We start from the raw sequence: 22,134 nt of genomic DNA, 5'->3' as shown, positions 1-22,134 counted from the left end.
TCATTATTAGATCCCATTATTTTGCATTCAAAAACTTTAATATTTGCTACCAGCCTACATACCAATCTTGTGAGATGTAAACATGTACCTGGCATATGACATCAGCATTGACTGTGAGAGACTACATGCCCAAAATTAAAAAATAGAAATTTCATTTTTTTTTTACATGTATGTAAGGTAAGAAAGTTAAATGAGAGGTGCAATTTTAATTGTGTGAAAGTGTGTCTTACCCGAAGGAGTAACACTGTAAAGAATAAGTCTTGCCCATGTCAAGATCAAAATTGCTGATCGTATGTTTTGGTTTGGCTCATGTGATGTACGGAAATTCTTCTTGACTGGTGTCATTCTATGTGAATTACCAGTAAGTATGACCTATTATATATTGTTACCTTTAACCTCTTCACTCCGGGCAACAGAAAATGGCTCCTGGTGCCATATCTAAGCTGGGTGGAGGGTGGGGAGATACTTGACTCGGGGGGCAGCTCTCTCTCTCTCTCTCTCTCTCTTTTTTAAACCACTCTGTCGAGTGATTTAAAACTACCTACATGTCACCTTGATACCCAGGCTTTAGGTGGTTACACCAAAGATGCACTTTGATGGGGATATGCTTCTTAACATGGGTACTACTATAAACAAAATTGCCTGTGCCACTAGTGAGTGGAAGCTTAACAGTGCTTCCAAAACTGTATTTTACGGCTTGCAAGATGCTGCATCTTGGAAGACGCACCCTAATATTTGAAGGAAATTTTGAAGAAAAAAAAATCATTCTCATACAAGAATGCATTCACCATATATCTGACCACTGAACACAAAAACATAAGAAGCAAGAAGTCTGCAAGACACTTTTGTTTCAGCACTCATTACAAATTTGCTGGAGCACTCACCACAAATTTACAACTATGTAAATAAAAACACCATAGGTAAATACGTACACAAAGTGAAGCAGTCCATTTCTTCTCCTCGTTTTAGTGGCTGGTGATGGCACATATTGGACGTATTGTTTACATTACGTGATCACTTGTCCTCAATTTCGGAGGTTTGTCATTCGGAAATTCCAAAGTTTCGGAAATTTGGAAGGCTTAATAACTTAGGTTATCAAAATAGCTGAATCTGCCAATTGTCGAAACTGAACACGTCAGCACTGCAGTTCGTATTTATTTTATTTTGCAATCGTGCTTTCACAAGCTTTTATCAATGTGAATATAATTCACAAGTGGAATTTTGACTCTTTCTTCAATGAGTAAGCCATTTAGATGTTCTCTTAATAAAGGTATAAAGGCACCTGGCATGTGTATGCGTTCATGTGTATGTATGTGTGTGTTGCTACGAGACGAAGGAGCAGCCCGTTTTCTCCACACGCCGAGTAGGCTCCAGGCAGGATTATGGTATTAGAAATACTTGTAACAGCTAAGTACTGAGTTTACATAATATAAAATGCTGAATTAGATAGTACTTAAGCTAACATCATAATGTAATGACTCAACATACAAATCCAGGTTGCTATCAGTGTCCAAGCTCACTTGAGGCTGGGTGTTGCCTTACAATACAACATTAGTCTTGGAAGACGCACTAGTACTTTTCAGGGTATTTTTTAAGAAAAAAAGGTCTTGTAAGCTGTAAAATATGGTACTCTTCAAGTTACCTACAGGCACTATAGGCCAGTACATAAAAAAAAAAAGAATAAATAAAAATAAATAAATAAATAAATAAAATAAATAAATAAAAAATATATAAATAAATAAATAAAAAAATATAAACCCACACAAATTTTAGAAAAACAAAAAATCATGGTCAGCCTTCTCAAGGCCATGCTAGAGATGGGTCTCTAACAGGGAAGCAGTAATCATTCCAGGAAAAATCAGCATAATACCTCCTCAGGTCCCCCCAACTGGCAGAGGCAAAACGCCAGAGGCACCTTCGCTTTGGGGGATCCTGTGGAGGGATTGGTGAAATAGGGCAAGATACAGAAATGAGATTGTGATCGGAGAAGCCCAACGGAGATGAAAGGGTGACAGCATAAGCAGAAGGATTAGAGGTGAGAAAGACATCAAGAATGTTAGGCGTGTCTCCGAGACGGTCAGGAATACAAGTAGGGTGTTGTACCAGTTTCTCTAGGTCAGGGATTCTCAACCTTTTTAATCTTATGTACCCCTCGAAGTCTTTCAGTATTGATCACGTACCCCTTATCTACAATGCAGCATCAGGAAGGGTAACAATAAATGCATGGTTTATCAACTTAGTTTATTAAGTTTAAATTGTGTTATATATGTGGAGCAGACACAATTTTTAATTAATATTAGTATGTTTTTATGAGGTAGTGTCGATAGGAACTGGTACCTCACAGGGAGACACTATATGTGACTAACATACAATTCATTCACCAAAAAGGAACTATATCAGACAATTTTCGATCATTATGGCAGTGAACTAGTGTTGCTTGCAGCTAGTTGCAACTTGTAACTAGTAACAGTGATAAATAAGTCAGTGTGTGTGTGAATAACACTTAAAATAATAAATCAGAACAAATATTATAGGTTTGCAAGGTTGTGTGGCAACTGTAATCCAAGAGAGTTTTCTCTCAAGTGATATAACTCCAAGAGTTTCCTTGTTAACATTGTTAACGTGTCCTGGTTCTAGTGAAGGACACATCCAGCCTAGCACATGTAGGCCACATTGTATACTATAAACAGATTTGCTGCTATTCAAAACTGAAGCATTTTGAGAAACCTGCCACGTACCCCCAAAATTCCACTCACGTATCCCTGGGGGTACGCGTACCCCAGATTGAGAACCCCTGCTCTAGGTCGTGGAGGATAGCAAAGTTGAAGGCTAGTTCACCAGGATGGTCAGTGAAGGGAGATGAAAGCCAAAGCTGGTGAACATTGAAAAGTAACTATAAAGTGTACATTGCTATTGAGCAACACACTCACCCTCTGCCCAGTGAGGTCCACAGACACTGATGGCAGATGACAAACGTTCTGGCACTCAAAGCCACTGAGTTAGGGCAGCTAAACACTACCAGAAAACAATGATTCAGTTCCACTATAAAAAAAAAAAAAAAAAAAAACATCAATTCTAGTTCAATGACAGATAAAAAAGCATTACCTGTGTAACCAGGTTGTCAACAGTTGCAATATTTTTATCTACTTTGCTAATGAAAATCAATTTAAAAAAAGATTTCACCAGGAAACTTTGAGAGAGTATTGCCAACACCATATTCGTATTTTAGAAAGAAAATCTGTTTTCCTACAGTCTCAGTAAAAGATATTAAATGCAACCCAAACACCAAATCAAGCTGGTCTGAGACAAACTTCTATATTCAAGAAACTTTATTAAAATGGCCCCTGAGGCTTAATACCTTTGTACTGTCAAATTTGTTTTTATTCTATTTTCTTTTCATGCAGTTTTTATACCACTTAAATTTTCCAGATCAGTGAATCACCATCTCAGCTGTCTGATGTTCATTGGTAGTTTGTGTGTTGTATTATAACACTGATGTCACCTAAATTGATTCAATTCAGATTGAAGTTTGTGGTTGTCTTATCTGAAAGTCATGTTATCTGTTAAAACATATGGCAAATCAATTCAAATTACTTTATTTAAATAATTTGATTTAAATCAAGCCTTATCAGCATCAAATGTTCCATAATACAAATTATCAACTTGGTAATCATCAGTTATATGTCTACTGCTTGAGAGTTGAGTAGAAAGTGGTTGTTTCCACAGCAATGCTGTTGATTTGTTTACTGTATCCTGGGAGGCACCCAAAACCAGTAGCTAAAGTTTTGCTACTGAATGCAGCCATGGATTGCACAGGGAGCGTTTTGTTTACCATTTAAAGTTGATAACTATTCTGAGTAGCACTGTAACTCTTTCAGCCAATAGTGGAAAGTACCATAAGGTACCATCATAATCACAATTATTCCACGACAATTGTGGTGCCCCTTGCTATAGTTAGGTAAGCTACACCTGGGTTGAAGTTGAGTTGTCACATGCAGCGGATAGGGCATTTCAAGCTCTTTCATGAGGTACCTGACGTATTCTCAAATTTCAAAACATAAAATTCATAACATCAGAATATAATAGAAACACTCAAGATTTTTTCCACTGCCATATATTTGTGTTACAGTGAGGCAAGTGCCTGAAAAAAGTAGAGGGACCAATCATAGCGTGTAATTATGGTGAGTCATCACCTCCTGGCCAATGGAAATGGGGATGTTTTGAGGCAAACACCAAGTATTGTCATCTAACCCATTTCATCACTGGGCTGTGGTGAGGTAAGTGCATGCACAGCTGAATAAAAGTGGAACTTTCAAATGCTGTTTTCTCAATTGTTTGTTACTTACTTACTTGTTACTTGGGGTGTTTGTTCAAGGCTCCGCTCCACTGCGAGGCAGCACTCAGCAGAGCCTCCCTCAAAAGCAACTAGCATCTATAATTGTCTTTGATTTCCATGCTGTTAAAATCATAAACTTCCTTGAACAAATACGTCTTCAATTTCTTTTTGAAGATATCAATCCTTGCACAACCTTTAATATCACTTGGCAGTTTATTGTAAATCCTTGGTGCGCATCTCGCAAATACTTGACATCCCATGTCAAGGTTATTTCTTGGCTCATGTAGTCTGTATGGGTCTGCATCGTGTTCCTTGGTATGTGCACAAATGTATGAGTGTCAGGGGTCATTTCTTTATTTTTTGCAGTATCATATTTACTCAGCCATGTTTCAGTCAAAGCAAGAATATCCAGATTCTCATCATTAATTAAAGTTCTGATTTCTATTGTCTTGTTTCCAACTGACTGGACATCTGATAAACCACATTTCAACATAGAGCTCACAGCATTAGTAGCCATGATCTGTAATATTTTTGATCCTGTCAATCTCACTTTCCAACACAACACAACAACTATTATTCGCCGAGTGGTCAGTATTCTGTTTCTTAAACCTCACACAGTTTATGCATTTCTTCTCTGTAGATGTGCAATCCTTGGACTTGTGGTTGCCTGCACATTTAAAGCAAACGGGATGCTCACCATTTTTCTTGGCATCGCAGTTTGCCTCAGTATGACCATACCTTTGACAATGGAAACAGATAAGTGCATGATACCTGTCACAAACCTGGTAAACTCCTGATGCAACAACTGTCTTATCATTGGATCACATTTCATGATGTAATGAACTGTGCCCCCTGCTGCTGGTTTGCAAAAAATATTCTCAATCATTGACTTGATATCAGGAACTGCTTGAAGGTAGTCATTTCTTGCAATGATTGTATCAATGATACCCTCCTTAGTCTCTTCCTTATGGACATTACATAGCATTATGGGTTTAATTTTCTGAACAGATTTAGTTGTCAACTTTTCAACATTCTCCAGTTTCTGGGCTGCCTCATTTCTCGGACTCTCATTGGCAAAATTCATCACTATTTTTTTGCCATCATTAGCAAACTTCGTATCATTAATTTGCATTCCATCCAAAGCATAAGAAACTTCATTCTTCAGATTTGCTTCAGAATCCTGAGTTACCCCTACAAGCAGGTTCTTTTCATCCTTCTCTTCCTCTTCACATCCTGCCAAGGCGTGGAATTTTCTGAATCAGCAACTCCCGCCAAGCCTTCTGTTGTCTCATCGACCTTGATACTTATCTCCTCCATTCTTGCCATCTTATTATCAACTATTTCCATCATCTTGTCAGCTTTAGCGGTAATGCTCTTCAAATCAGACTTAAATTCCTCAACATCATTGATGAATTTCTTCAGAGCCGACACCTCAATGAAGCAAACATCGCACAGATACCTCATGTTGCAGATATTTTCAGATTTAATCCCTGCCAGATTCACACACTTCGTATGAGCCCACCGGCTACACAGACAACATTTAATGAATTTTGCTGGGTCTCCAGAATCAGAGCTACACTTATAACAGGACGAAGCTAATAATGCTGAAATGGCATATTTCTCCGCCATCTTGGAGTCTTCCACTCCTTTTCACTTATTTTCTATCTAGCGGCAACACTTTCCATAAATGTTCCTTTTTTTTTTTTCATCACAGGACATTCATATACTACTGTGCTCACTGAGAAGTCAGTGAGGGCCTTTTTTCATGCAATAATATGCGTGAAAAGCGGAGCACCACTACAGAACTAGCAAGTATATGCGTGTGCACCTGTCTGTGTCACTTACCTCACTATAACAGGGAGTGACACAATTATGATCACAGATAAACTGGTATAATATTTTCTGTTATGGAATTCAAGGAAAATAATCAATTTCTTCTAAATATCCTCTACCAAACTATGGGTGGATCTTATACTTTATTGCATCTTATACGGCAAAAAGTATGTATTAGTGTAACCATGGAACAGAAAACTAAGTCAAGCATTTGGAACCTTAAGAAGCAATAACATAAGCTATAGTTTCCACTTACAATAAATGCAAAAAAAAAAAAAAAAAAAAAAAAAAAAAAATACAGCTTAGTTACTCTATGACATAATCTGGAGAAATACTGAACATGATGGGTACAAATTCACAGCAGTAAAGCTTAAACACATTCAGCTGTTCAAATCTATCATTATCACAAATAAAGGGAAAATTACCAAGGTTTTAGTTCCAAGGCACCATACCTGCTTGTTGGGGAAGCATTGGATGCAGCGAGTCTGGTACTTCAAGGAGGATTCCCTCCGCTGCTGTGCAAAGCCCATGTTCCGAAGATCCCACACCATCACCTTGCGGTTGGATGTTCCTACCACCAACTTCTCACCACTCAGATCCATTGTGTACACCTGAGGAGAGCCATGAAAACATAAGAAAATAAGGGCTACAGCAAGAAGTCACCAGACCTACATGAGGCAGCCTTTGTATAAAAACATACCTATCTAAATGGATCCTTACATATGTTTTGTATCATACCCATCTATAAATTTGTCTAATCTTGTTTTAAAGCTCAACTAATTAGCATATACCAATCATTTACATTACACTTCAAAACCAATTCAGCTCCTTTTTCAGTCTTACTTTTTAACTTTTAAAACCATTATCTCTTGTTCTATCATAGTTCTACAAATTTTATCCACATCACTTTGTTCTATCCACCTAGACCAAGGGTGTCAAACTCATGGCCCTCAGGATGATCTTAAGTGCCCTGCAGGGTGACAAGAGATTTTTCAAATCAAATTACAGGTTGAACCTCCTTAATCCGGTATTCTTTCATCCGGCAACACCTGTAATCTGGCAAAATTTTTGTTTGCCGGAATTTTTGAATTGGCCAGAGTAATTTGCCGGACCGCCGCTAGGACGCGGCGGCGCTGTACTGTGTTTTGGAGCCCGGGCATTCTGGGTAAAATTTGAATCAGTACCATGCTGCTGCTCATTGCAAGCACCACCCCCCCAGGTGTACAAACATTTTTTTTCTGTAATATTTGCCCCTAAACATGGCTTCCAAGCGACCAGGAAGTAATAGTGTTGTGTGTGAACCAAAGAAAAAGTGCAAACATATGACAATATCAGTGCAACAGAAAGTGGACCTATTGAGGAAGCTAGATAAAGGTGTTTCAGTGCAGACCCTATGCAAACAGCACAACATTGGCTCATCAACCATCTATGATATAAAAAAGCAGAAGAATCAATTTCTCAAGTTTTACAGTGAGTGTGAGAGCAAGAAGAACATGGAGGTTTGTAGAACACTTAAGGAGGGTAAAAGCAGTGATTTAGACAGTGCTCTCATAGAGTGGTTTAAGCTTTGGCGCTCTGGTAACATCCGTGTGTCCGGCGAGATGATAATGGCACAGGCAAAGATTTTCCATGCTGAACTTAATTTACATTGTGTTTTTCTATATACTTCTGCATGTATATTTTCATGTACAACTATCATATATCAAAACAATGTTACAGCTACACTTGTTTAATGCAGGGTAAATATATAGAGGGTGTTTTGGGGACCACCTTTAGTTAGGAATTTTCCATGGTCCGGCAAGTATAAGGTCTGGTGGTTGCCGGATTTGGGAGGTTCAACCTGTACTATAATTGTTAGAAATGAGAAAAATTAAACTAAATAGTTAAGACTAAGATGAAACTTTTATTTTTCATTCATATAACGAACGATGGTTCATATGATGTAATCTTCAATCTTACCAATAAGTAATTACCAAATCTTTGTTGGCCCTCGATACCATAACCAAGTGCAGAATTGGTCATCAAAAAGATTTGAGTTTGACACCCCTGTCATTAAAGGATCTCCATCAGGTTCCTTCCTATACTCTATCCCTCAAAGAAATGTAAATCTAAACATTTGTCTTCTTTTATAAAGAAGACAAATAATAATCATGACCATAACAAGCATAATGATAAAGGACAAAATATGTTATCATATTATGCTATAAAAGTGACTTATTTTGATGAATGGAGGTCTCTCAAACTAAAATGGAGAGAAAGACTCAACAATACTAACAAAGCCCTCTATTCCTAATGTAACACACTCTAAACCTACAAACTACATCAGTTTGTGATTATCGTCCCTGCCTCCTTGCCACACCTTGTTTGGCTGCTGAAATGTGCCGGCCTCACGTGGCCCTCGAGGATCCCACAGCTTGATGTTGGAGTCCCACGAGCCGGTGATGATAGTGTTCACCTCAGGACAGAACTCTACACATCTGCTCCAAACACATAATTTAGAAACATTGATTTCTTATTTGGTCCCTGTTCCTCATCACCTAATCTGATACAATACTTATTCTATAAGGATGGCATAAATCTTTCTCATTAATATGTATTGTTAGGTTGCACTTCTTTTCTGTCATTATTCTTGAGGAGGAGGCAGTATACATCTGCCAAAAGGATCATTATTCCCAGTGAGGTCTAACAGCACTGGTTCAGGGGATGCTGTGAACTTATCACTAAAGCCAGCTGTGACCTCACTCAATGTTTCCCTTTGCATTTACCAACACAAAAAGGCACTTAGAGGCTGCCCTCTAAAGACAATACTCTTCCTTCATACAAAACTACATGCAACTAGCTACACATACATCATTCACTTAAGATTTGGAATTAGAGAGGAAAAAAAAAAAAACTAAGGTGCCCTTTCCTTTTGACTTGTTTAGTGAATGGCACCTAAGTGCACTTTTTTTTATTATTTCTGTTGCCGTTGGCTGGTTCCCCATCATACATAAAAACACTACATGGCTTTTTTTGCTATCAATATTCAACACACATGGAATAGGAAGAATCATACTTATTCTCAACAGTAAACCATATTTCACTTGTTTATTTTCATTATTGTTATCCCTCTCCATACAAGAAACATCAGATTCTACTTTCATTTCAAACTTAATGTAAACCATTCTATGATTACTGGCACTTCACACACCTTATAGGAGCATCATGTGATCCAACCACTGACTCTGTGTTGGTGTTGAGGTCAAAGGTCTTGAGCTGGCCGTCCAGGCCCCCACTGTAAGCATGGACGGCATCCTGGAAGATCAATGGGAGTGTTATTATATCACTTAGGGACAAGACTCTATATGACTTTATTGCTACCTGTACAAGCCAATAGGACTGGCTTGACTTAAGTCAAATTATTTAGGCGTTCTGAGGCATCTCCACTAGTTTTTCTCGCCCCTCCAACTGCTTACTCTATATAGGGGCCTTATCCGACCCTGTATGGAGCACTCCTCGCATGTTTAGGGGGGTACCAGTCACACAGTTTTACTAGATAGGGTGGAATCAAAAGCTTTTTGTCTCATCAACACCACTTCTCATTTTCATGCTAACTGTTCTATTGATCTTGCTAACTGCAAGCCTCCCCTCCTCCTGTGGCCTTGCTGCACAAGGCTTTCTTCTTCCTCTCATCCCTATTCTGTCCAACTTTCTAATGCTAGAGTTAACCATTCTTCTCATTCATTCATACTTTTCACTGGTAATTCTGGAACTCCCTCCCTGCATCTGTATTTCTGACTCCCTATGACTTTTCTTCTTTTAAGAGGGAGGTATCGAGGCATTTACTCCCTAATTTTGGCTGACACTTTTCTCTTTGTAGTGAGCCAGCACTTAAGTGGGCCTTTTTTATTCTTTTCTTTTTTTTTTGCCCTTGGCTGGTTTCTTCCATTCATAGAAAATAAATAAATAAATAAAAAAATAATAAATAAATAAATTGGCAAATTCATTTAAATCAAAAGTAAAAAAAGATAATAATGATTCAAATCAAAATTAAATACAGTAAGCCCCCGAATTTAGCGAAATCCAGCTTAGTGAAACCCTTATTTAGTGACTGTCTGGAAAAAGTCCAAGCCCTCAAGTTTAGCAATTTTCTCTCATATTTAGCGAATGTACTGTGCTACACTGTCCCGCCTCCCGCTCGCTCTGAGCCAATTGTCCCGCCTCCCACTCGCTCTGAACCAATCGCGTGTCTGTTTGGCAGTGACGTCAGCCCCACAGTGCCTCCAGCATTCCCCGCTCTGAACCAATCGCGTGTCTGTTTGGCAGTGACGTCAGCCCCACAGTGCCTCAGGCATTCCCGCTCGACACTTGAGCTATTGTGTGTGTTAATTCAGCGTGTGAACTCATTTTTTGTGCTCCTATCCTCGCTGTTTAGCGAGTTTCACTATCACCATGGCCTCCACTAGTGGTTGGGGGGCTGCTGATTCTCGTGAAGGTGGCAATGTTGCAGCTGTAAATGGGGACTTGAAATGGGGACTTTGGCAGATGAAAGACTGATTGGTATTTTTCCCTATTTAAAGTAGTATTAAAATTTGGCGAAATTCCAATTTAGCGATGGTTTCGGCAGACTAATAGGATCGCTAAATGAGGGGGTTTACTGTATACTGTATTAAGAAACAAGTAGTTGAAAGTTATGCTGATTAAAAAAAATCTGAATCTTAAACACAAATAAAATAAACTATTACATTCCAGAGAGAAAAGAATTAATTTGTCAAAATCAAATACAGTCATACCTCGCCGAACACGAATCTCGCGTATACATGAATTGGTAAAATATACCATATTTCGTTGAGCATGACTTTGACTCGCGATTGCACGATTTGGTCCCCATTTGAATCTCCCGCTGGTCCTGTGTTACTGTCTTATATATGCATATAAGTTCACAAAACATTTCTATTAGCTTTTTACAAGCCTTGCTACCAAGAAAGGATTGTTTTGTAATGCATAAAGTGAAATCTTACATGGAATACCAAAAAATACAGCAGAGATGATGAGATCGGCCACAGATGGCGGAGACTCCGGCGACTTGGCTGCTGCTTCTCCTTCTTGTGACCATTTTAGCTTGGCGTGTTTTCTTTCACCACGATATTACATTTGTTTCCACTCTATTGCCTGCTATAATGGATATCATATCTTAGCATTCATAAACGCTCATGCCATGAGGATAACCTGAACTCTGTGGCAGTGAGTGATAGTGAATTACTAATGAAATACTGCGGTATTTCATTAGTAATTCACTATCACTCACTGCCACAGAGTCCAAGTTATCCTCATGGCATGAGCGTTTATGAATGCTAAGATATGATATCCATTATAGCAGGCAATAGAGGAGTGGAAACATAAACATCATGATGAAAGTAACACACAAGCTACAAGGGCCACAAGAAGAAGAAGCAGCCGAGTGGCCGCTAGCCTCCCGCTTCGTCTGTGGCTCATCTCATCTCTGCTTTATTTTTTGGTATTCCATTAAGATTTCACTTCATGCATTAAAAAACAATCCTTTCTTGGGGGCAAGGCTTGTAAAAAGCTAATAGAAATGTTGTTTTGTGAACATATTTGCACATATAAGACAGTAACACAGGACCAGCGGGAGATTCAAATGGGGACCAAATCGTGCAATCGTGAGTCAAAGACATGCTCGGCGAAATATGGTATATTTTACTGATTCGTGTATACATGAGATTTGTGTTCGGCGAATTCGTTGCTGCGTCCCCGCCAGTAGCACCTTTGCTGCCCTTGGATTACTCCCCACCAGCGGCACCTTTGCTACCCTTGGATTACCTACTCACCGCCTACACGGCCACTTGGATTTACTGGCTGTGTTTAGTGCTGCCCTGTGACAGTGTTCAGTGACGCCTACGTGTTGTGTGTAGCCCGTGATAGTGACGCCTTGTGCCAGTGACACACACAGTGACACAACACACAGTGCTACATTGCGTCCTTACTGCTACATTTCCACGTACTTACTGTGGATAATGTGTTCTGCAGTAATGTGTTCACCACGTTTCTTCAGTGCTTCTGCTCAGTACTACTCACCATCACCAAAGGACACATAAACACTGCTACACAAGTGCTTCCTGCTGCTACACTTCCACTCAGTTACTGTGGTTCCTGCACTCTCCATGCCAGCCTTAGCAGCTCCTGTGGTTCCTACATTCTCCATGCTAGTCTTCAGCAGCTCCTGTGGTTCCTGCGCCCTTCATGCCAGTTCTTCGCAGCTGTTGTGGTTCTAGTGCGTGTCACAACAGTCTTCACCATGACTACCCCAGATAGTGGCACAGCTATGGCGATAGCTTTCCGAGTTCCGCCTTTCTGCTCTCAGGACCCATCTCTCTGGTTCTCTCTATTAGAGTGCAGCTTCAAGGCATCCAAGATCACCAGCAGTCTCACCAAGTTCAACTACGCTGTGAGTCAACTGCCTTCTGACGTGCTCCCGCAAGTCTCTGCCGTCATTTCTACCGCTGCCACCGCTGACAACCCCTATGAAGAACTGAAGACCGTCCTACTCAAGAGCCTGCAATCTTCCATTGCCACTCGCTTCTGCGAGCTCCTCTCCAAGGAAGAATTAGGTGATGAGAAGCCTTATCAACTCCTGCACCGCATAAAGCAACTACTTGGTGACAAGTACCACACCTTCGATGCTCAACTGTTCAAGCAGCTGTTCTACCAGCGGCTGCCTCCTGCCATACAATGCAGCCTCTTCAATGTCAAGGACAACCTGCTCCCCACGCCAATTTCGCCACCTAGATTATGTCGTCCAGTAAACGACCGACATATGCTACGTCAAAGGTGTAGATAAAGCCCCCACAGATGCACGCTCTCACAGTGTTACTGTCGTGTCCTCATCTTCCCTCAACTACGCCACCATTGCTGCCGATCAGTCTGACGACGCTGAACTGGATGAACTCCTGCACAACCCGGCGCTCCAGATGAAGCAAGTCACTTTCCCAGGCACCAAGGTTCATCCTTACCTGCCCTAGCGACACCGCTACGTGGCCTTCTGTCAGCTCTATGACCTCTCCCACCCTGGCATCCACGTCTCACAGCGCCTCGTGACTTCTCGCTTCATCTGGGAAGGTATGAACATGGGCATCCGTCTCTGGGCTCGCACCTGCACGCACTGTCAAGCTTCCAAGGTCATCCGCCACACTCACTCACCGCCTGGCACCTTCCTGCAACCCACTGGCGGATTTGACCACATGCACATCAACCTCGTTGGTCCTCTGCCTCCCTCAGCTGGCCATTGTTACATCCTCACCTGCAAGGATTGCTTCACATGCTGGGCTGAGGCCATGCCCCTGGCTGATATTACCACAGACACCATCGCTCAAGCCTTCATAAATACTTGGGTCTCAAGATTCGGTGTTCCGCTCAGCCTCACCTCTGACCGCGGCAGCCAGTTTGAAGCTAAGGTGTGGAACAAGGTCATGGCTCTTCTCAGCATACGCCGTTACTGGACTTCAAGCTACCACTCCCAGAGCAACGGCATCGTGGAGCACTTCCACCGCCAGCTGAAGTCCTCCCTCATGGCCTCTACACACCGTGAGCACTGGTCCCTGGCTCTTCCTCTCATTCTCCTCAGCATCAGGTCCTCCCTGAAGGAAGACGACCTCCAGCACTCATCAGCTGAGTTGGTGTATGGCACTAATCTTTGACTCCCAGGCGAGATAATGGCATCCACTCCTGACTCTCCTCCAGGCAGCACCCAAAACTTCGCTTCCTGCCTGAAAAGTGCCATGACCCACCTCCAGCCAGTGCCACCTCACTCTTTGCCGAGGAAAACCTTCATGAGCCAGGACCTCACTGACTGCTCACACGTGTTCATCTGTGTGGATGCTGTCCACCGGCCCTTCATGCAGCCATACCAAGGCCCCTACCATGTCCTGCGCTGCACCAGAAAGACTGTCACCGTAGACAGGAACAGCTCCACCGACGCTGTCTCCGAAGACAGGGTAAAACCTGCCTATTTCCTGGAGCCTAACACTACAGCTGTCCTCGTTGCCACCAATACCCACAAATCTAAGGCCAGCACACGACGAATTCGTTTCTCGTTACCTTGTCACTAGGGGGAAGGTGATGTAGCAAATCATCTCAGTCATACATATCACTCATTCCATGTTTTCTGTTGTGCATGACAAGCTCTCGACATTTCTAAGACCGACTATTACAATCCTTTTTTTCTCTTTCCACATAAAGTTTCTCTACATATTACAATTACCACATTCACTCATATACACTATACACACATGCACTTCCTTATAAAGGCAACCTTTGTGCATGTGCATCTGTGCTCCTCAGCAGTGTGTATTTTTTCTTAAGTTCTGTGAACTTAAGAAACACACAAAATAGCCTGTATTCACATACTGATTACACTTGGATATTCAATAAACGAGTGACTACAAATGGTGTTCTGCCCACAAGCAACTCTTCCTCTTTGCAATGCAAAAAGCCAGAAGTCTCTAGATGTCATGGTTACCAAAATATTACAGGTTGAATGAGGTGGTATCATCGGTTTACGTGGCCTTGCGTCCAATTGGGTTCAGCGGCCTTGGCTAGAGCGATAGAAAACGGGCCCCTTGTATCCTCTCTCTCTCTCCTGTTCTGATACCACTCTTATTTAAAAGTTGTATCCCCATGACATGGCAAGAGACCTAAGGTATAGAAGTAAGACGCACGGTAGAGGTGTCAGAATCAAGCACAGTGGAATCACTGTCGCTCCTACCATTCATCATTGGTGACACAGTGACGTATAGCATATGTTTACTCCTGATGAGTGTTGCCAGCTCACAAGCAAAGGAAATAGGAAAAAAATAGCCAAATATAGCTGCAAAAAGACTAAACGTCTATCGACGTGCCCCGAGTCTTGTGTGATGAACATCTATCAGTGTCCCGAGTTCTGCGGGTTAAGTTGTTATTTTGGGCAATATCATTTATATCATGCATATAATAAACATTGTAATTATCTTATATTTGGTTGGTATTTAAAGCATGTTAATTTTTTGGGGGGGTAAACTCATATCACAAGAAAAAATAAATTTTATTTCCATTAATTTCTATGGGAAAAATTGCTTTGATATAAGATTTTTTTTTTTATGTACAATGATCGTCACGGAACGAATCAAATTCGTTTGTCAAGGTACCACTGCCACTGTACTTGATAAGAGTAGTTGTCTATTTATATTATCTTTTGTTATATTTTATTATGTTTCTGTGTAATAATTCTTTATACAATAAAAGTCCTTAAATCCGGAACTTTATAATCCGGAAAATTTGAAAGGCTGAGTTAAATATGTAAAAAGTAAGAAATAATAGTAATAAATATACAATAATAACAGCCGAAACTGAACATGTCATCATCGACACCAAATGTGCCGATTCAACATCCCGCCAACCGCTGTCCACCAATGCATTCTGCCATGTGGGATCACGTCTCGTCTGTCACCATCACAAAGTCGACCACGTGTGCGCCAAACTACTGTTATCACGGCTTCAGCAAACCCTCTTGGCCTCCAGAAAAAGACAATGAAAAAGAGAAAACATACAATCCTAACCATAAGTATTGTGGACTGTATACATATTATGTGTGGTACAGTACAGTACAATCACTCAAACTTCTCAGTATACGTGGATGGTGGAATAGCCTACGTAAAATAGTGAAATCACCTACACAAATAGAAGTTGACAAGTAGGAAAAGAGCAATAATCACATATGGGCCGCCATAATGGCTGGAAAAGCCCATGCCACTCCCCCCATAGTCTGGAAAATCTTCAAGAAAAAAAAAAAAAAGCCTACGTAAATCTTGTGTGGTGTGGTGAGGAAGTACACAGTGGACTGGTGGTAGTAGCAATCCCTGTAAAATGTTATGACAGTACTACAAGGAAATATAGCAAGCTGGGGTTAGTTTAGTGGGGTTTACATAGTACCCTCAAGATTTTAATCTTAATTTCAGCCTTACTATCTTACAATCTGGAAAATCCTAGAATCCAGAATGCCTGAACCCCCATGACTTCCGGATTTCAGGACTTTTACTGTAAATACCTTTATCTTATCTGGAAACACATACAAAAAATAGGGGTGCTCTTTTTTGGGGAGATTGGAATGGAATAATGGCATTTCAATGTATTTCAATGGAAAACTTTTTTTTGAGATACAAGCTTTTTGAAATACAAGCTCTGTCAGAGTGAATTAAACTTGTATCTCAAGGTACCACTATATGTGTATATATATATATATATATATATATATATATATATATATATATATATATATATATATATATATATACACAGTGAGGTCTCAGTTTACATCAGAGTTACGTTCCTGAAACGTGACGTACGTTGATTTTGTACGTAACTCGAGTTTCTGTACATTTCAAAGCATATTATCGAGTTTTCAACCAATCATTGTTTATGGTCATTCAGGTAAGTTAAAGGTTATATTGTTATATTATTTACAACTATGTAGGAATATAAAACACAAGCTTGTTTTTGTTGTTGATTAGGGCTGCGAATGCGAAGGACTGCAGGTTGCCGAGAGGGGTGGACGCCTGAGGCCGCCAGGAGGGTGGGCAGGTCGAATGTTGTAACGCCCAGGGCGGACAGCTGGGAGCGTAGTGCAGTGCGGTGGGAGTAGAAGCGTGGGCAGCGGAGCAGGAAATGCAATAGGAAAGGGCAATAAGGATCAGCAGACAGGCGCAGACGGTGCAAGTGAGCTGCGAGTGTCATGTGCCCCAGGTGAAGGCTCCGGAATTGTTATTGTTATGATGGGTGCGCGAGCCCTCAAGGTCGTCAACCTCCCCATTGTCATAGTAACGGGTTTCCCATTTTCTTCTTCATTCCCTCACACACAGCTGCTGCCTCCCTTCTCATGTCTTTTAATTATGTCCTCTTTTTCTTGTAGCGTAATGGTTTTCCTTTTCTTAGCATCACTACTGTCACTAAGGAGTTTTCTCTTTGGTGCCATTGAGCAAAATACTAAGAACTTGAGTCAGTAAACACAGAAGTAGAGGCGTTTTCAGTAGCGTCACCACAAGGCCAAACATGTTTGAGTTCACGCTGAACAGGACAGTGCTGAGGACACCGTCAGTGGTGCCAGATGACCATGTCACTGTGATCTCAATCCCTGGGAGAAGTTATCGTACACATCAGTCGCCTGAGCCAGCACTGTGGTCAAGATGTAAACACAGCAGCATAGTGGAAGAGTTTGGAGATTTATTCCTTGATGGGGAGTATTATAGGTCACCAGTGTTTCATCATTTGTATATGCCGAGGGCCGAGCAGCGCAATACTCATAAAAAACAACAGGTCTTCAGTCCTGGAAGTGGTTTGATCTATGCGGGCTTGTTTTGAAGGTGCTCCATTGTAGATGTATGGCTGTGGTTTTCTGACGCCTATATATTTGAATTACGTCAGTAATTAGCAGATAATCTATTTTTACCATCATTCATTACTTTATGATATAAGGATTTGCAAAAATATTATCATTTTTTTCACCTAATAATAAAAAAGTAACTCCATTATTGTATCGAAGTCATGAATCGGACAACACCCACAACAAGGACGGATAGATGCGACATGTCACCAGGTACCTCCAGCTTCTTAATTTATTTCACGCCATATTTTTTATATCGGTTCTCTCCAGTATGCTGCACAATATGTAAATGTAAATCTACATCTACAGTACCCACTTCTATGACCTAACATACGTCTTAACTATTCAGTTTTATTTGAAATGTAACTCCTTCTTGATCTCATTCCATGAGGTTGATGGGGTTGTTCAACGCTGACTGGCTAAAAAGCGTTTGCCAAACGAGAGCAAACGCTTTGGAAAGGCGTTTGCTCGCGTTTGCGAAAACTAGCCTCCGTTTGCTCCCAGCCGCACCGCTACTGAAAACGCCTTAGGATAACACTTGCCAGGGGCGACGGTGTGGTGGAACTGAGGCAGGGTGTTATTGTATTCACTATTCAAGCGTGAGGCGGGCGGTGTGGCGGGTAACCACTAGTGACGCCTGGCGGCCAACAATAACAACAAATCCCGCGCTTTACGATTTATAAATTTTCAGTTTTTTTAATCTTAAATTGCCTTATAGTGGACTGACGTAACTGTGAGTTTGACATAACTTGAGACCGACGTAATCCGGGACTTTACTGTATATATATATATATATATATATATATATATATATATATATATATATATATATATATATATATATATATATTTATATTTATATATACACACAGTAAGTCCTCGTTATATGGTAGCTCTTTATCTGGTAAATTCACAGTTATGGTATTTGGAAATTACTACCCTCAATTCGATATACGGTAAGAAAAATTCACAGATACAGTATCCGCTCATGTCATTCAAGAAGGCCCAGCACTGGGGAGCAGGGGTGATGAAGTCATCCATGCCACACCTCCCCGCTTCTCACAGTACTGACTTTAACTTGACCACCCTTGGAGCCTGTTATCTTTTCCCCTCCCCCCTTTTTTTTTAACTGCATTACATATTACTTACATGCATTACTAATTACATAAATAAATGGAATATTAAAGGATCTATTGTAAGCAAAAATATATTCATAATAATCATGGCAAACATTTAAAGCCTACTATACCAACGGCGAATCATGCAGCAACTGATAAAGGGCACAGATGGGCCTGGCAAGCCCACTATCAAAGAATGGTGGAAGTCGTATAACATAAGCACGCCTTAGATAACATCGTCATCTTGGGACGAAATGAACACATCTACCATGAACTTGGCGTGGAATAAAGTATGGCCAGAATGCGTGCAAGACTTCCCAGGCTTCGCTGAAGATGACATCAGTGCCATCAGAAATGACATAGTAAATCTGTGCCATAGGGCTGGCTTCGATGAAGTTGATGATGATGATGTTCAAGATCTTTTGGAAAGCCATGCTGAAAATAATGAACTTATAGAGCTAGAAAAGGCATCACAAAAAGGCAGAAAAAGAGGGAGACGAGGAAGATCCTGTACGTGGCCTGGACATCAAAACTCTTAGTGTCTTGGTGGTATCGAAAAACCTGAAGAAACGTGACCCAAATCTTGCCAGGTGTAGCAAAGTGGCTCAAAACGTAGAGAAAAGTGTCAAGATTTATCAAGAAGTCTATGATGAAAAAACAAGAAAAACCAAACAGTCCTCTATCTACTTGTTCTTCAAGCCAGTCTGACATGCTGTCCCTGTCACACTTGCTGACCCTGCTACAGCTGGCGCTTCCACATCCGCTGCCGACGGTTCTACAGCTGGCCCTTCCTCCATATCCTCTTTCTTCAAACCAGTGAAACGTGCCGACCCTGCTACAGCTGATCATTCCACATCTACTTCCGACAGTGCAGACGATGACGTCTTATCCTTGTTTGCCCACTCAGCCGAAAATGAGCAAGGGCTGAAATCCCTACTGTCCCTTAAGGCGGCGTCACACTAGCACTTTTTTCGTCGTCTCAGGCGATTTCCGTCGTTTTTTTACTCTTCTGTCAACTTTTTCTGTCGTCTTGAGTCAGACAAAACGCATCGTTTTTGTCTAGCGCCAATTTTTAGTCCAAATATGGTTTCTAATCAACACTTTTATTAAAAAGCACTTTTTTGTTAAATGGAAGAATGCTATCATCATGATAGAAGACATTTAAATAAGTTCATGAATATATATTTGTATACATATTTTTTTTCTTCTAGTCTAGCAATGAAAAGTTCCTCAGTTGTTTGCACATTTTCTGAGGAGTGCGAATGTGTGACGCTTTTGAATATTTCCAAGGTAACTTCCAAGTAGTTGGCCAAGATGAGCAGTTATGTTATCTGTCAGTGGACAAAACACTCTGAAGAATTTCTCATAGAGAGCATTAGAGGTTACTGTTGCCTTTGGGATCGCAGAACAGCTGATTACATTATAAGGTGCAAAAAAGCCGCGGCTTGCTGGGGTGAATGAAGAGCCGTGTTTGTTTACAATCGACAAGCACGGCAAAGGTGGAAGCAAGCTTGTGTGTAACAGCCACCGTCTGCAAAAGTTGACAGTCATCGGAAAATTGACAGAAAAAGAAGGCGTGACACCGCCTTTAGCCTCGGGAGGGACATCATCTGATAGAATACATGGCGAATGAAAGGTAAATAAAAACATTTTCTGTTTATTTCTTTTACACAGTACTTTACATTTTTTTTTGTATGACTATTTTCATGTATTTTTAATTTCTGTAGGGGTGATTTTTGATGTGCTGGAATGCATTCCCTATTATCACATGCTATAATGGGTTCGGTATACAGTAATTTTGATTTGCGGTAAGGTTTTCAGGAACACATATGTACCGTATAATGATGACTTACTGTATATATACTGTATATATATACAGTAAGACCCCGAATTTAGCGAAATCCTTATTTAGCGACTGTCTGGAAAAAGACCAAGCCCTCAAGTTTAGCGATTTTCTCTCATATTTAGCGAATGTACCGCGCCACACTGTCCTGCCTCCCGCTCGCTCTGAGCCAATCGCGTGTCTGTTTGGCCATGACGTCAGCCCCACAGTGCCTCCGGCATTCCCGCTCGACACGAGCTATAGTGTGTGTTAATTCAGCGTGTGAACTCATTTTTTGTGCTCCCATCCTTGCTGTTTAGCGAATTTCGCAATCACCATGGCCTCCACTAGTGGTTTCGGGGGTGCTGATTCTCGTGAAGGTGGCGATGTTGCAGCTGTAAATGGGGACTCGAAATGGGGACTTTGGGTGGTCGAAAGACTGATAGGTATTTTTCCCTATTTAAAGTAGTATTCAAATTTGGTGAAATTCTAATTTAGCGATGGTTTCGGCAGACTAATAGGTTCGCTAAATGTGGGGGCTTACTGTGTATATGTATGTATATATGTATGTATATATATATATATATATATATATATATATATATATATATATATATATATATATATATATATTGAACCTTGATAACTCGGACCCCGATAACTCAGATTTCATGATAAGTAGGACTCTGACCGACCCAGGGACTAAAGTCCAAGTTGAACTGCCTGCCATTTACCCCCACTTTCCTGTACAGGCAATCCCCGCTTTATGAAGGTTCACACAACGAAATTTTGCTACAACTAAGGTTTCCTTTTACTACCATCTGCTCGTTTAACGAACACCAAACTCGCTTTAACGAAATTTTATCCAGGTAATTTTTTTACATGTCTGAAAGCCCCACTGTATCACGCAAGCCAACAGGCTTTTGAATACACCAGCGCCTCTCGTGGACAACACGCACACCACTCACTCCCCCTAGTTCAAAACAATAACGGCGTCAGCAGCAGCTCGTCTTCCCTCGCTCAACTTACCACCAAAACGCCCTGCAATGTCGCCTAGTGTTGCTAAGAAGACCAGGAAGTCTCTTACTCTCAAAGTGAAGCTGGATATTATTCACAGACACGAGAGGCGAGAAAACAAATAGCATTGCTTGCCACAATCTTGACTCCATCTACTGTCTCTACTATTTTCAAGTCAGCAGACACTATTAAGAAGGCTGGTAAGACCGTATCTTCCTTGCAAGCTACAAGAACCACCTGAACTCGTGACTCTACAATGGATAAAATGGAAAGCCTTGTGGAAATGTGGTACATAAGTTTTGTATGTGATACAATGATGCACCCTTTGTTTGCATTCCACAGGTTGCCAGTTAGTGTCTTTCCTGTTTCACTCTCCCTCCCTTCATAAATTTAAGATCATCTACATTATAAAGTTACGTACATACATACATTAGTGTACATTATAATGACTTAAATTAAACTGCATAAATGTTTGACCTCATAATTTTTACTTTCATTAAACCTTTCACTGTACTATGATGCACCCTCGCTTTGTTTACTCTCAATGGACGTTCAAGTCAGGGGTTAAACTTGTTATAATCGATTCGCTTAATGAAGT

At 40.8% G+C, this 22,134-nt stretch overlaps 1 protein-coding gene across 4 annotated transcripts in view; it reads right to left on the bottom strand.

Moving 5' to 3' along the window:
• The window catches only part of LOC123512454 (mitotic checkpoint protein BUB3-like), a 131,754-nt gene that overhangs the window by 13,182 nt on the left and 96,438 nt on the right, over positions 1-22,134 (bottom strand). For all 4 annotated transcript variants that reach the window (XM_045268876.1, XM_045268873.1, XM_045268875.1 and 1 more), the window contains 3 exons: positions 9,360-9,463; positions 8,529-8,646; positions 6,622-6,780 (listed from right to left, as the gene is read on the bottom strand). In XM_045268876.1, the coding sequence (XP_045124811.1) occupies positions 6,622-6,780; positions 8,529-8,646; positions 9,360-9,463 (381 nt within the window). The remainder of the gene's footprint in view (positions 1-6,621; positions 6,781-8,528; positions 8,647-9,359; positions 9,464-22,134) is intronic.

Source organism: Portunus trituberculatus, chromosome 33 (genome assembly GCF_017591435.1).
Source record: "Portunus trituberculatus isolate SZX2019 chromosome 33, ASM1759143v1, whole genome shotgun sequence".
Taxonomy (NCBI): domain Eukaryota; kingdom Metazoa; phylum Arthropoda; class Malacostraca; order Decapoda; family Portunidae; genus Portunus; species Portunus trituberculatus.
The sequence above is the reverse complement of the archived record's forward strand: the minus strand, read 5'-3'. Positions and strand labels throughout refer to the sequence as shown.